This window comes from Pecten maximus, chromosome 19 (genome assembly GCF_902652985.1).
Source record: "Pecten maximus chromosome 19, xPecMax1.1, whole genome shotgun sequence".
NCBI classification, from domain to species: domain Eukaryota; kingdom Metazoa; phylum Mollusca; class Bivalvia; order Pectinida; family Pectinidae; genus Pecten; species Pecten maximus.
Genome location: NC_047033.1, coordinates 6,854,376 through 6,869,864, shown reverse-complemented (window position 1 = coordinate 6,869,864; position 15,489 = coordinate 6,854,376). Strand labels below are relative to the sequence as shown.

General features: G+C 36.1%; 1 protein-coding gene across 1 annotated transcript; it reads right to left on the bottom strand.

Moving 5' to 3' along the window:
- Positions 1-1,752: 1,752 nt before the first annotated feature.
- LOC117317913 lies at positions 1,753-12,833 on the bottom strand. The gene is made up of 3 exons (XM_033872879.1): positions 12,262-12,833; positions 5,607-5,813; positions 1,753-3,942 (listed from the first exon to the last, which is right to left on the bottom strand). Exons 1-3 carry the CDS (start codon positions 12,770-12,772, stop codon positions 3,317-3,319), a joined length of 1,344 nt encoding a protein of 447 aa, XP_033728770.1. The 5' UTR covers positions 12,773-12,833; the 3' UTR covers positions 1,753-3,316.
- Between the last annotated feature and the right edge of the window lie 2,656 nt (positions 12,834-15,489).

The window sequence follows — 15,489 nt, the reverse complement described above, 5'->3', positions numbered from 1 at the left end:
TCACATTTAAGACAATTGACAGTCTCTTCACTACATGAAATAACTTCCAGTGAGAAAGATACAGCGCCGTGCCAAAAGTATTCGCGGGAAAATGACCACTTTTTTGTGGGAGTTGTCTCCCTTGGAAAAGCGTTTTTGTTTTCGGAAAAAACGTCTTTGCCTGGTCAGGTGCCACTTGGTACCTATACATGCCATCACAATCCTTGGAATCGAATTGAATAAATATTGAACATATTCCGAGGATAAAAATGTGTGGAACAACTGATCGGGAGTGTTGATTTTGCAGTTCCATTTTGATTTTGATTTTGAACCAAATATTAGCGATAATGTCGGGTGATTATTGATTAAGCTGGCCAGACCATGCCTCATTCTTCTACGATGACGTTGCTGTCCTTAGAATTAGTGCCACATGCAGTAAACAGCGTTGCAACCGTTTCCGCGAATACTTTTGGAACAGTGGTGTATGCATGGTAAACTTGCTATACAAATGTATATACATGCATAATGTATAACCCATAGATTTTTTTTTAATTTCTTTTCGTAAAAAATTCATTTTAGTCAATCCTAAACACTTAACGATTTACATATAATTTCGCTCTATACAACCCTGGAAATTCAGGAATGTCACGGTAAATGAGACCCCAGGGTCATGAAATTCACAATTTAAGTAAAGCACCATAAAACCCTTCCATCTATGAAAAGTTTTTGATTCTACAATATCTGAGAGTAAAGAAGAACATTTTTGAAATTTTAGTCAATTTGACCCTTTTGAGCCCTGCCCATCAGCCCCTGGAGGTCAGTCAGGCCCAACATGTGCATACCATCAAATTGTTATCCCATGCTGATAATGTTAACCAGGTTAGAATGAGTTCATATTCAAATCCAACAAATAATAGTCAAAAATGTGATTTTCCTATATAAACTATAGTAAAGTTTACCCCCTCCCAAGGGGCAAACGTGAGACCCAGGGTCATGAAATTCACAATTTTGGTAAAGCATCATAAGACCCTTCCACCTATGAAGAGTGTTTGATTCTACCATATCTGAGAGTAGAGAAGAAGATTTTTGAAATTTCAGTCAATTTGACCCTTTTAAGCCCCACCCCTCAGGCCCCTGAATGAAATCAACCAAAGGGTTAAGGAGGAGTAGGATTTTAAAGCAAAATTTCAGTAAAGTTCACCTTTTAGGGCCCGCCCCTCTGTCCCCAGGGGTCAAACCATCCTCATTTATATAAAATATGATCGCCCTCACCCAATGACATTTCGCTACAAATTTGGATGTAATCCACCCAAGGATTAAGGAGGAAGACGATTTTGAAGCAAAATTTTAGCAAAGTTTCCCTTTTTGGGCCTGGCCCCTCTGTCCCTAGCAGTTGGACCTGCCTCATTGATATAAAACATGATTGCCGTCCCCAAATGATTTTTCACACCAAATTTGAATGAAATCCACCAAAGGGTTAAGGAGGAGTAGGATTTTAAAGCAAAATTTCAGCAAAGTTTCCCTTTTTAGGGCCCTGCCCCTTGGTCCCTAGGGGTCAGACTAGCCTCATTTATATAAAAAAAATTATCGTCCTCCCCCAATGATGTTTTCACACCAAATTTGATAGTAATCCATCCGTTTTGAAATGAAAAGTCTTAGGCACGGCACACAGCGGAAAGCCCAAGACGACGGACAGAACACGATGGCTATCACAATGGCTATAGGTAATCCTGACCCTTTGGGTCAGATGACTTAAAAACAAAAAAATTATAATTATGGTCTCACTTTTTAATATTGCTCTCATTGGTCTCATAATCATAATAAACATATTTCACAATATAACTGACCTATTACAGCCATGTAATGAATATCTTTAAACACATACATGATGACATCACAATAATTATACAAGAGGCCCATAGGATTTAACGGTCACCTGAGTTTTGATATTTTCCAGTGACTTAAATTTGAGGTCAATGCCTCAGCATGCTATAAGGCCCAATATCAGGTCTCTGCGCCACTTACTTAGAGAGAATATTCTGTTTAAAGATTTTAGCATATTTGACCCCTGTGACCTTGAATGTCAAGGTCTTTCATTAGAACAATCTTAATAGCACTTCACCCCAGCATGCTACAGGCCCAATATGAGGTTTGTAGACCTCTTCGTTAGTGAGAAGTTGTTCAAAATATTTTCACATATTTGACCTCTGTGACCTTGAACAATCTTGTTAGCCCTTCACCCTAGGTAGCAGACCATAGAAAGACTGCCTGACCATGGGAGAGAGATATTTAATTTAATATTTAATATCATGATATTTGACCCAAAATGACAATTCTCTACACACTTTTTTTCTGAAACCTATTTGAAATTAAGTATCTCCATCTCAAAGACAGAATTAATCTTGTTATCTCCATCTCAAAGACAGAATTAATCTTGTTTTGACAGATGTTGTACATTAAGTTTTCCCCCAATCTTACCATCACTCATTTTTCAATGTAGGCAAAACTAAATTTCTGGTGTAAATTAAACACACTGTCGGAAAATCCGGGGATTTAAAATCCGGAACTAATTTATTTATTGAAGTTTTAACAAATGTGAAGCCTGTATGAACTACTTCATAATGAATATACCAATTATAGTGTACATTCATTGTTTCATATTTTATGCATATCATAATACAGGAGTTATTTGCTTAACAAAAAAATCGCCCATGGCCAGGCAGTCTTTCTGTAGTGTGCTACCCTAGCATGCTAAATTACCAACATCAGATATCTAGGCCTCTTGCTTAATGAAAGAATTTGTTTAATAATTTTAGTATATTTCACCCCTGTGACCTTGATTGAAGTTTAAGGTCATTCTTTTGAACGATTTTGATAGCCCTTTATCCCAGCATGCTTTATGCCCAATATCAGGTCTGTAGGTGAATGAGAAGTCGTTTATGGATTGTAGCATACTGTATTTGACCCCTGTGACCTTGAATGAAGGTCAAGGTTATTCACTTGAACAATCTTGGTATCACTTCACCATACGCCCAACATCTGGTCTCTAGGCCTCTTAACTTGCTTATTGAGAAGAAGATGAAAATGTAAATAGTCGCTTGCATAAAGGCTTGTTGCAAAGCAAGTTATTGTTTAATAATTCCATGTAGAGAAAAACTTGCATAAAGAAAAAAATATTAGTGATTATTATAATATTCTAAATCTTAAAAATTGGGTTCCACTGTACCTACAATATGGCACATATCATCTTTATACTTACAGCGGATTACAATGACGACAATCCGTTGTCATTAACTAATCATAATTTTCAAAATATTTTGCCATCCAGGATTTTGTTCTAATCTTTAAATTTTAAAAGTGTCTTCAATCTGCCTCGTTCTATTTTGTGCCTTAGAGCAGAAGCCGACTCCTCAACTAGTTGCTGGTGTGACTTCTGAAAATCAGGTCTAAAAGTAATTCCAACATCCCCAAATTTCAAGTGTCGATCATAAATGTCCAATTTTGATTGAGCAAGGGGGGGAAATCCTGCTAATTTATCTTTCATTTCATCTGTTAAGCCGTCACATGTATATTTGTAGTTTACAACTAACCACGACACAATAACAGCTAAGAGATTTGTTTGCCCTTCAAATCCATGCAATGGTATCTTGCTACTTTCAAGTAGGATGTCATGCTCAGAATCATAGAAGTGTACAACCATATCTGTATTTGTGACACTAATGCATGGAAACAAGAAATGATCAGAATCTGGGTGTCTTTGCTTCTGAAGAAACGAGAAGGTAATGGTCTCTGCAATGATTTGCTGATTCCTTGAGATTTTTTCCCCAGAGGAGTCCAGTTTTACCTCAACAGGTGACCTCCACACAGGACTGCCTTCCATATCAGTATCTTCCTCACGGGGTTCAAGAACAACTTTATCGTCAATTATAGCATCTAAGTTACCATGCCAGACCAGCTCATTTCCTACAATAAACATAGAGCCACAAGAATTTTGTTATAACACTGCTGGAATAAAGTTTACATTATATATGCAAGGACAGTATCAGTACTGAATTGTGTCTTTTTCACATAATGCATATAGTGATTTCCTAAAACTAAAATACAAGAGGCTTAGAGGGCTTGCATTGCTCACTTGGATAACCTAGTACTCTTGACAAAATACTCTCTTAAGTTATATTATAAATATTTTCCTACCTATTGGAGCTGTCTCTCCAAACAATTTTTCAAACCGAATGTGGACTAAATCCTGTCATTCTTAAAGAAGATGAGGAATTTTAATTTTTTTTTGCTTTATTGCCCTACTGGGTCCCACCTCATCAAAATCTATTCAGTCATTCAGGACTAGTAGTGATTTAATGGATTTACCACGGTTTCCTGTACTGGGCCAGACTCCTCTGGCCCAAAACATACCAGGGGAATCAAACCCCCCTCGTTTACACCATATTGGATCTCTTTTTCCTAATAATGCTCCAGACCAAATTTCATCAAAATCCATACTGGTATTTATGACTCGTAGTAATTTAAAAGAAATGTTGACAGAGAGGGATTGAAGACAGGCCCTGTTCCATGGCCTAAGCTCACTCTACCTTCAGGCCAGGTAAAGATTGAACTTTGTTTGGGAGGCATAATGTAGTTTCACAATTGCAATTGGCCAAGATTTTAATTGGCAAATTCCAGAAAGGCCATGTTCCTTCCTACATACATGTAGGAAGGAATATGGCCTTTCTGGGTACACATGCATGGGCACTATCAAAATGAAATATCAATCCTTATATTAATATCCAGAAAATTTTCATATATATGCATTATTCTAATAACAATAGGCCTATGGGGCCTGCATCACACACCACGATACTAAATTATATTACAAAAACCTCTCAAGTTTGTGATCTGTCTCCCAGTATATATACACGTATATCGATATATGTACCATTGTGTTGACTGCACTCTCTTTTCAAACTAAATTTAGCTTTCTGATTAAATATTCCAAACAATCGGTCTCTAAGCTTTTTTATTCTTTGGTTTTCTTTTTCTTTACAAATTCAACCCTTTAACCTTTTAACAGACTAATGTCATTTTTCTCACAATCCTTGTTTGATCAAATTATCTCAAAAAGCTGCTTGACGAATATCATGATTTTAGTAAACGTCTTGTCCATTCTTTAAAAATTGTTAAAAGTTTTTTACATATTTGTCCCCTTTGATCTTGAATGAATGTCAAGGGCATTTTCTTTCACAAACTTTGTTGGGTCTGTCACTGAAAACCACCTGCCTAATATATTTTCTAGGTGTGTCCATTCTGCCTTAAGAAGTAGTCTGGAGGTTTTAAAACATTTAAACCATGTGACCTTAACTACTGGCCAAGGTATACATGCTTTATATTTGCAAATTTTGTTCAAACTAATTCAAAGCTATATACCAACTTCACATCATGATTCTAGATATTTCTGTTCTTTGGAAGAAGAATGGCAGGATGGAGTGGCAACTTGGATTTCTTATGATCACTCAATCCATGCCATATTATTGTCTTTCATAGGTTTTTATTTATTTCAAGATTATTTGTACCAAATTTACATTTTTAGATTAATTTTTTTACCCTGACAAAAAAAATCAATCAGAAATACATACCAATACTAGTATCACCAAAATGACCAGTCAGTTTACAATTTGACGTTCCACATGGACAAGATGTTCTGTACTTTCCTCTTTCCTTTTCTTTACTCTGCTTGTCAAGAAGATAATTTGAAGATGTTGCTAATTTCCCAAATAGGTGGTTTGCCAGAATGATTGTAAGATCTGTGTCATGTATCCTGTCTAGCTCAGCCAGTGGTGTTCCTGTAAAAATATGGGTGATATTATATATATATATATAATTAGAGGCTCTCATGATTAAACCCAGAGACCTGTGACCGCCATAACTCTTCTATCCACTAGTACATTACTTTGCTTATGACCTTTGACCCTTTAAAGTCTCAACAGATTTGTCCAAAATCAAATTAATTAAGAACAAAATTTTAAATTCAAAATTGAATAATTAATTATGAACAAAATTTCAAAGTCAATGATAAGTACTAATTGTAATGAAGACCATTAATTACAAAGTCCCCTGTTGAGCAAAAATGCTGATAAATCATGACACACAAATTAAAAATCTCCATACTTTTGGTCAAAATCCCTTAAAAATCATCAATCTCCCTGATGATTATTGGTCTCCACAAAATAATTGGCATGTACATCAGGTGTATATATATTCATTGATGACTTGGATTTTTTCTTTCATTCCTTTTCATCAGATTGGGAGCATGTTTCTGTGATGCAAAACAAATAATTGATACAAAACACTAGACTTTATGAATTACAACTACGTACACAATACAAAGGAATAGAAAATGTCAGTGGCTGCATGCATATGGGTGCATTCAGGTTTTAGCTTTCCGCTTCAACTAAGTGTGTTCGATCAAAGGAATTTTAAGTTTTATCAATATTAAAGAATATATGTTATGATGTACTTTTTTTAAATATCATGTATGCTATTGAAATTCACCAGGAATGAAATTTAAATGGATTGCTGTAAAATTTGTTCCATCTTATATATGTCTCCTTATCTTATCGTGCCAATAAACAGTAAAAACCGATCTTCTCATTTTGCATCCAATTATATACATTTATAACCCTTGAGTAAATTCAAAAGTTCACTAGTTTTAGCTGCCAACATATGGCCGTTCTGCACAGAAAAAGTAATAATTCACTTTGTAACAAATCTGGTTAAAAAGAAGTAACTCATCTGATTGGATCACCAACCCACTAGCGTAAATTGCAATACTATACATGTAGTTGTAACTAGAACTGTGTAAGCCAATGGCTAACTCATAATTACTAATACCTCCCAGGGATTTTCCTACAATAGAAACAGGGTCCGTTAAAAGGACCCATTCCCCTAAAAAAAATCTTGTAAAAATTCCCAATTTGCCACTGAAAAATACCCAATTTTGAAGTCACTTTTGAATGATTAAGTAAGTTTTATCTACAAAAACCTGTATTAAGGTACTTTAGAAAATAAAAAACAGCTGTAGATAACAAAATCAAATCAAAAATAATATAAAGGCAATATTCATCAAAGAAAAACTGAAATTTGTAAGAATGGTAGGAAAATCCCTGCCTCCACTACCCCTCATCTGTAACCATGGCAACCAAATGACATCTTTGTTTGGGAAAATTAAATAGAACCATTGTATTTGCTATCCCTCCAAACATTGAATTACACAGCAATTATTAAGTTTTTAACTTACCGAGACAATATCTTAATTTTGACTAATCGGACACCTCCATTATATTTCCATAGCATGATTTCTGGAAACATGCCATATATCTTAATAGGAATTTATTGAAGTTATACCACTTGACCAATGAATAATAATCATTGATAGATATATAGGTATTGGTCTTTACACAAAACCTGTGTATAGCCACCTGGTTACAATGATAACAACAAATTTTGAGAAAATGAATAAGATATAATACCAGGTAATTAATGTATGTCTCATTTAGTGACATCAAGGGTAACGTTTTAATTCTGGTAAAAAATGGATTTAACTTAATGGCTTTCAGGGAGACACATGCTGTGCTAGCGCTACCAGATTGCCAATTTGCCATATAGTGCAAATTTTAAAACTATTAGGCGAGAAAACAAATCACCACTTTTAGTCAATTTGGCAAATAAGTGTGTAACAGAATTTGGAAAAATTATCATTTTCATCATTAGAGCATCCATCTAGATCACTAAAGCTCTTCAATGCTGGCCATTCGTATGTAAAACTTTTGATAGATCATGAACGCATTGCATGGCTGGTGGTGGCGTAAACAATTGAATTTCAACTGGTTTGATTTTGGGATAAACTACGACCTGTTTGGTTGGAAATGAAGATGTAAACTTAGAGGCATTGAAAAAGAATGAAATCAGTAAAGCAGTTATATGGTTAACAGATCTAGACTGGAAGAAAACGAGGGGCTATTTTTTTCATTTGTCTGGACTGGAGAAAAAACATATTTTTATATCAGGAAAATCTTTCAGTGTTCCAAAAAATTAAATGATGATCTAAAAAATCATTTTACTAGTAACGAGTCTAACGACTACATGTAGGTACCATGACAAAAAATAAGTTGCTTGGAAATTAAAACATGTCACAGATCTATATCCTTCCTGATAGTATACAGGACCGATACCGACTGATACATATTGAGACTGATGACAAATTATATTCACACAGTCACAGTACATAATTTTTTTTGGTCACTGTTTTGATTACCTGCAATTTCTAGTAAATAGTTTCAGAAAAAAACATTCAAATGACTAGGTTATAGTTTATTTATTCAAGTCAGAATTTGGCCATGCTTGATAATATTTGGCTAAAATGTTTTGAGTTGATTTAGCCAAATGACTACTAATTAAGACGTCTTATATTACCGGTACTCTACCGCTAGCACACACATGTGCAGTTTCATTGAAAACCATGCATATAATCCTAGGAGTAGCTATCTAGATGATACAAAATTTGTCTACCGACAGACAGACATGATGATTCTAAGTAACACATGTGGCACGTACACACCCTTGACTTTAATTTGTTATGGCAGTATAATCAAAGTTTTTATTTGAAAACCATGAGGAGGTCAAGCTAAATTTGTGACCTAGCCACAATTTTTTTTTAAATTTACTGAAAGACTATACATAATAGATACAATTTAAGCAAGTTCACCTTTTGTCTTGAGTCATTTGAAAATCTGCCCTGCAGGTAGGGCGTAAGAATTGTACCTGCTGCCCCCATGGCATGATCGTAAGAGGCGACTAAATTTGGAATATTATCTTTTCTCTTCTTTCTTAACAACTTTCTTCTTCCTAATGTCTCCCTTGACAATGCCTCACTTTTGGCCTTTAGTTGAGCGTTCGCCGCTGTGAGGAAGGCTTTGGGTTCTGTCCCCTAGCCGAGACATACCAGAGTCTTTAAAAATGGTAGTTGCTATTCCTGCTTAGCACTCAGCATATTTGGAGTGGGACAACTGGTCCGCCCGTTGTACACCAGGGACCAAGGGGAACCTACATATGAAATTTGAGAAAGATCCCTTCAGTACCTTCTGTAAAATAGCGATAACAAACTTCAATTGTCAAAATACAAGATGGCTGCCTGTCGGCCAGGTTGTTTTCTGACTGGTCTCAAAATGTAATATGCATAACTAGGCACTGAGGGAAACCTACACATGAAGTTTGAGAAAGATCCCTTCATTACTTTCTGAGAAATAGCAATAACAAACTTCAATTGTCAAAATCCAAGATGGCTGCCTGTCGGCCATGTTATTTTCCGTTTGGTCTCAAAATGCAATATGCATAACTAGGCACCAAGGGGAACCTATATATGAAATTTGAGAAAGATCTCTTCAGTACATTCTGAGAAATAGCGATAACAAACTTCAATTGTCAAAATCCAAGATGGCTGCCTGTCGGCCATGTTGTTTTCAAATAGGTCTCAAAATGCTTTATGCATAACTAGGCACCAAGGGAAACATACATATGAAATTTGAGAAAGATCTCTTCAGTACATTCTGAGAAATAGCGATAACAAACTTCAATTGTCAAAATCCAAGATGGCTGCCTGTCGGCCATGTTGTTTTCTGATTGGTCTCAAAATGCAATATGCATAACTTGGTACCAAGGGGAGCCTACATATGAAATTTGAGAAAGATCCCTTCAGTACTTTCTCAGAAATAGCAATAACAAACTTCAATTGTCAAAATCCAAGATGGCTGCCTGTCGGCCATGTGGTTTTGCGATTGGTCTCAAAATGCGATATGCATAACTAGGCACCAAGGGAAACCTACATATGAAATTTGAGAAAGATCCCTTCAGTACATTCTGAGAAATAGCGATAACAAACTTCAATTGTCAAAATCCAAGATGGCTGCCTGTCGGCCATGTTGTTTTTTTGATTGGTCTCAAAATGCAATATGCATAACTAGGCACCAAGGGGAGCCTACATATGAAATTTGAGAAAGATCCCTTCAGTACTTTCTGAGAAATAGCAATAACAAACTTCAATTGTCAAAATCCAAGATGGCTGCCTGTCGGCCATGTTGTTTTGCGATTGGTCTCAAAATGCGATATGCATAACCAGGCACCAAGGGGAACCTACATATGAAATTTGAGAAAGATCCCTTCAGTACTTTTTGAGAAATAGCGATAACAAACTTCAATTGTCAAAATCCAAGATGGCTGCCTGTCGGCCATGTTGTTTTCAGATTGGTCTCAAAATGCAATATGCATAACTAGGCACCAAGGGGAACCTACATCTGAAATTTGAGAAAGATCTCTTCAGCACTTTCTGAGAAATAGCGATAACAAACTTCAATTGTCAAAATCCAAGATGGCTGCCTGTCGGCCATGTTGTTTTCCGATAGGTCTCAAAATGCGATATGCATAACTAGGCACCAAGGGGAACCTACATTTGAAATTTGAGAAAGATCCTTTCAGCACTTTCTGAGAAATAGCGATAACAAGAATTGTTTACGGACGGAGGGACGATCGCAATATGCATAACAAGGCACCAAGGGAAACCTACATATGAAATTTCAGAAAGATCCATTCAGTACTTTCTCAGAAATAGTGATAACAAACTTAAATTGTCAAAATCCAAGATGGCTGCCTGTCGGCCATGTTGTTTTCAGATTGGTCTCAAAACACAATATGCATAACTAGGCACCAAGGTAAACCTATATATGAAATTTCAGAAAGATCCATTCAATACTTTCTCAGAAATAGCGATAACAAACTTCAATTGTCAAAATCCAAGATGGCTGCCTGTCGGCCATGTTGTTATCCGATTGGTCTCAAATCGCAATATGCATAACTAGGCACCAAGGGGAACCTACATATGAAATTTGAGAAAGATCCCTTCAGTTCTTTCTCAGAAATAGCGATAACAAACTTCAATTGTCAAAATCCAAGATGGCTGCCTGTCGGCCATTTTGTTTTCCGATTGGTCTCAAAACGCAATATGCATAACTAGGCACCAAGGGGAACCTTCAAATAAAATTTCAGAAAGATCCCTTCAGGGCTTTCTCAGAAATAGCGATAACAAACTTCAATTGTCAAAATCCAAGATGGCTGCCTGTCAGCCATGTTGTTTTCCGATTAGTCTCAAATTGCAATATGCATAACTAGGCACCAAGGGGAACCTACATATGAAATTTGAGAAAGATCCCTTCAGTACTTTCTGAGAAATAGCGATAACAAGAATTGTTTACGGACGGACGGACGGAGGGACGGACGGACGACGGACCACGGACGCAGGGCGATTTGAACAGCCCACCATCTGATGATGGTGGGCTAAAAATAAACCAAACCAAACAAAACCAAACATTTGAAAATTAGGTTGATAATCATTATTGTTTACTTGGCGCAATAAGGTAATGTTACAAGGAAACTATAGCATGGAATCACACAGATTTTACAGAATTGTAAAGAAGTTGGTGATTTTTTTATCATCCAATCCATTTCACTCCTGGTTATTTTTGCACATTGTATTTTATATGGATTATATACTATTGTCTTCTTAATAGAGTGCCAAACTCCTTTCTGGTTTGATTGTGCTATTTGTGTTGCATTTGATTTTTAATGAACATATTTTAAAGCAATTGGACGGAATAACTCCAAAAATGCTGCAGAATTGAAACGTAATTGAAAGTGAATTTACGAAATATTTTTTTTTTTTTTTAATGTCATAACTTAGAGCCAGGGTCATTCAAGGACGTGCCTAGTTTTGGAGCTAGAGGTGGCATGGAGGAAAGCCGGAGTAACCGGAAAACCACTGACCTATGGTCAGTACCAGGCAACTGCCCCAGATGTATGACTATGGGTTTCGAACTCACAGCCCAGAGGTGGAGGGCTAGTAACTATATAATAAAGTGTCAAGACACCTTAACCACTTGTCACCGCGATTACAGAATAATTGTACATAAAGATCAGGTTTAATTACAACACTGTGTAAAGAAGGAGAGATTGATTTGCCCTACTTCAGCTAGATAAAGGTCTCTGGCTATTTTTTGGCCTGTCATAAGTTTTTCGCTGTGTTATAATATCCTCTAACATTGTTGGAGTAAGATTTGCCTGTGCTGATATATGTAGGATCCCTTACCTAGCTCAGAGACCTATATACTAGTATATACTATAGGTCTCTGCCTAGCTCATGAATATACACTTGAGCAGGCCTACGGTATCCTTTTGAAACATTACCTATTTCCCCTTGATATTGTAGATCAACTTCTACCAGATAATGTAGGATCTTGTCCAGTATTAGTTCATCTTGTTTAGTTTCTGGAAGACCGGTCATCCTGTCATCTTGTTCTGCATCAGAATCTATGAAATCCATCAATAGTTTTGTTCCTTTTTGGAAGATACTCCACAGTGAGAATTCATTTGCAAAAGGTTCCACACTGCAGTATGCATTAGAAAACTCTGAAGGATCAGCAGCGTTACAGTTGAGTAATTTTAGGGGAGTTAGCCTCACGATTCTACATGCCAAGTTATCAACCAACAATCTATCTAATGCACGGGTGACATCTTTCAAAATTCGTTCGGGTATTTCAGAAAATAAATGATTTTTTTCAGAAGAAGAGCAATTAGAAGCACATAAACCGACGTTGCATTTTCGTTTCCGCCAATGGCCAGATAAACATGGTCCATCATCTTCAATTAAATCACGCGCACGTTTTTTCGCAAACGTTTTCACATCTCGTTCCGTCATTTTTCAACTCACTTTAGTCTCGCTCAAAGAGACGCTTGATTGCAACGCATTCAGTACAGTCAACAAAAGTCTGATTGAGTGAGACTAACCCATACTTTCGGAAGGGGATATGCTAAAGACAAGACTGCTTACCAGAATTGACCTGTAGTGTAAATAAGTATTTTCTAAATAGATCTTACGTTCTTGAACAAATATCAATTTTCTTTAAGTTCCCTGTTTGAAATGATATATATCTATTCGTTTTATAGCGATATATATACAATTTAGAGCCTCCGTTTGGTTACCCCCTTATTTAAGGATTACATCAATTATTTTTTCTGTTATACAGTCATAACAGAAAAAACTGGAGTGTACTCTAAATAAACCGCGAAGCGGTTTTTGAAGAGAGTACACTCCAGTTTTTTATGTTATGACTGTATAACAGAAAAAATAATTAATGTTAATTCTTATAATTTAATTTCGTCTTATACACACCAAGATATTTCACTTTCTTTGGCGAACTCTTTTCTGTAATAATTTATTACGCAACGTCATCAGCCAATCAAAAATGACGTTACATTTCGCAACGTCAAAAATTTTGTTATGGAGGTATAACAAAATTATTTCAGCCAATGAAAATGCGTGTTTCATACAAAATTAAATTATCACCTAGTAATTTAAACAAAGTTTACAGTTAACGGTCACAAAGTGTAACAGAATCGGAAAATACACCGAGCATACTGGGATTACAACACAGGCCTTCCGAACACCCTATGCGTACCATTTGCGCTATCAAGTCGCCGACGAAAATAATCTTAAAATTGAAACAAATTAATTACATACATCTTAAAAAATAGAGAAACACAATTCAACACCGTCGTAAGTTTCAGTCTATATATATTCAGCAACATCAGCAGTGTACAGAGCATATATAAATGGCAACACCGCTCTGACTTTCATCAGCATGCGTAGTAACCTTCAACAAAGTAACACCTAGGCACTCCAGCTCGAAAATATTGATGATAAATGAAAATTGTTTTAATAAGAATTACCTTTACATTTTTTTCTATGTTGAGTATTTGTCTGAATAGATATTCAATATAGTATGATATTGTGAAGAGTTTTTTTGTTGATACTATTGGCTTACTATAAATTATTAAAACTATCAACTTCTGAAGTTCAATGTTTGTGTCAGATAAATGATTGAAAATTAATTAGGCATTTGTCTTTTATTCATTTGTTTTAGTGTTTAAATATAATAAATCAGGAGATATATATGGTAGTGTACTGTAATCAGACTTTGGTTTGTTTCTTTGTTTATAAGGGACATAACTTGTTGAACATCTATATGAAGGATACCTCTCTATAAAGGACACTTGTCCCTTAGGTGTCTCCCTCGAACTCCCTGAACTCCCGCTTTCATCCCTTTTATACCAAAACCTACCGGAGCGCTACCGGAGCGCCGGAGCCCTGCCGGAGCGGTGCCGGAGCGGTGCACACCTGTACCGGAGCCGGTTACTTAAATGTGTAAATAACAATGTACATAACACTTAGAAAAACAATTAGCGGCGAGTAAATGTTGACCATGTGTAATATAGATGGGGCATCGCTGGAGCTCCCAGACAGGTCCAGCCATTTGTAGTGGATAATAGGGATGAGAGGCGATTAATACCTCTCTGACAGGGGCAATAAACATGAACGGGGGCTGGACAGACGATTACTGCCACGGGTGTGGTGAATTGATTACTTCACGGGATATCATCCCGACGTGTCCCCCACATCTAATTACCAACGGTCAACAGATTGACGGGCTATTAAAATTCCTAAAGCAAAGATGGTATAACAGAAAAAAGAAAAATACTACACTAATATAGAAAAATACTACATAATAATAAAAAGAATTAAAAATGTAACTTATATGACAAGTTAGACCCCAGAATATGATAATAAACATTATGAATCGAATAAAAATGTGAATAAAGAGAATAACTATTTCAAGTATAATTTACTTAACAGTCATCACGAAGTAGAAGCAGAGACGTACTGTATCAGTCCCTGGTAGAAGTGAACATTAGATGGTCCTGTCCGAGTGTTGTTAGTTTCTGGCAAATTTTAAAATTCATGACCGCCATATTGGAAATATATTTCAAACTTATAAGTCAAATGTCTTTGGGACAATGGGGTTGAATATTTGCAGGAACAGTCATGGCACGGCCCCCATAAGTCGTTCTTATTTGGTAATGATCTGAATATCATAAGTAATGCTCGCTAAGGCCGCCATCTTGAAATCAATAGTTAGATGTAATTCATGCCAATGATTATTTCAACATAAATATTATTATAAGGTCACGAGGTAACTGGAGGATAAGGGCAAAGACGCAGGTCACTCAAATTGTCAATCATTTTCAAATTGGTAAACGTTTTGTATACATAGATACAATAGAAATGTTTAGGCTTTGATATAGGAATAATTCTGATGCAAGTGCCAAGGTCATGTGATGACACGTACATGTCACTGAGTCATTCCTGTATTCAAATTACTGATCATTTCCAAAATCGTGTTTCACTTTATGTCTATGAATATATGTAAGAATATGGTAGGTCTACAGTGATGCAAGAGTATTTCTAACGTATGGGAGAAGGTCATCAGGTCAAAGGTCAATGTTAAGGACACATCAGACTACATGAATTTCAGATTATCTTCAAGACAAAAGACTGCGTATACATATATACATGCA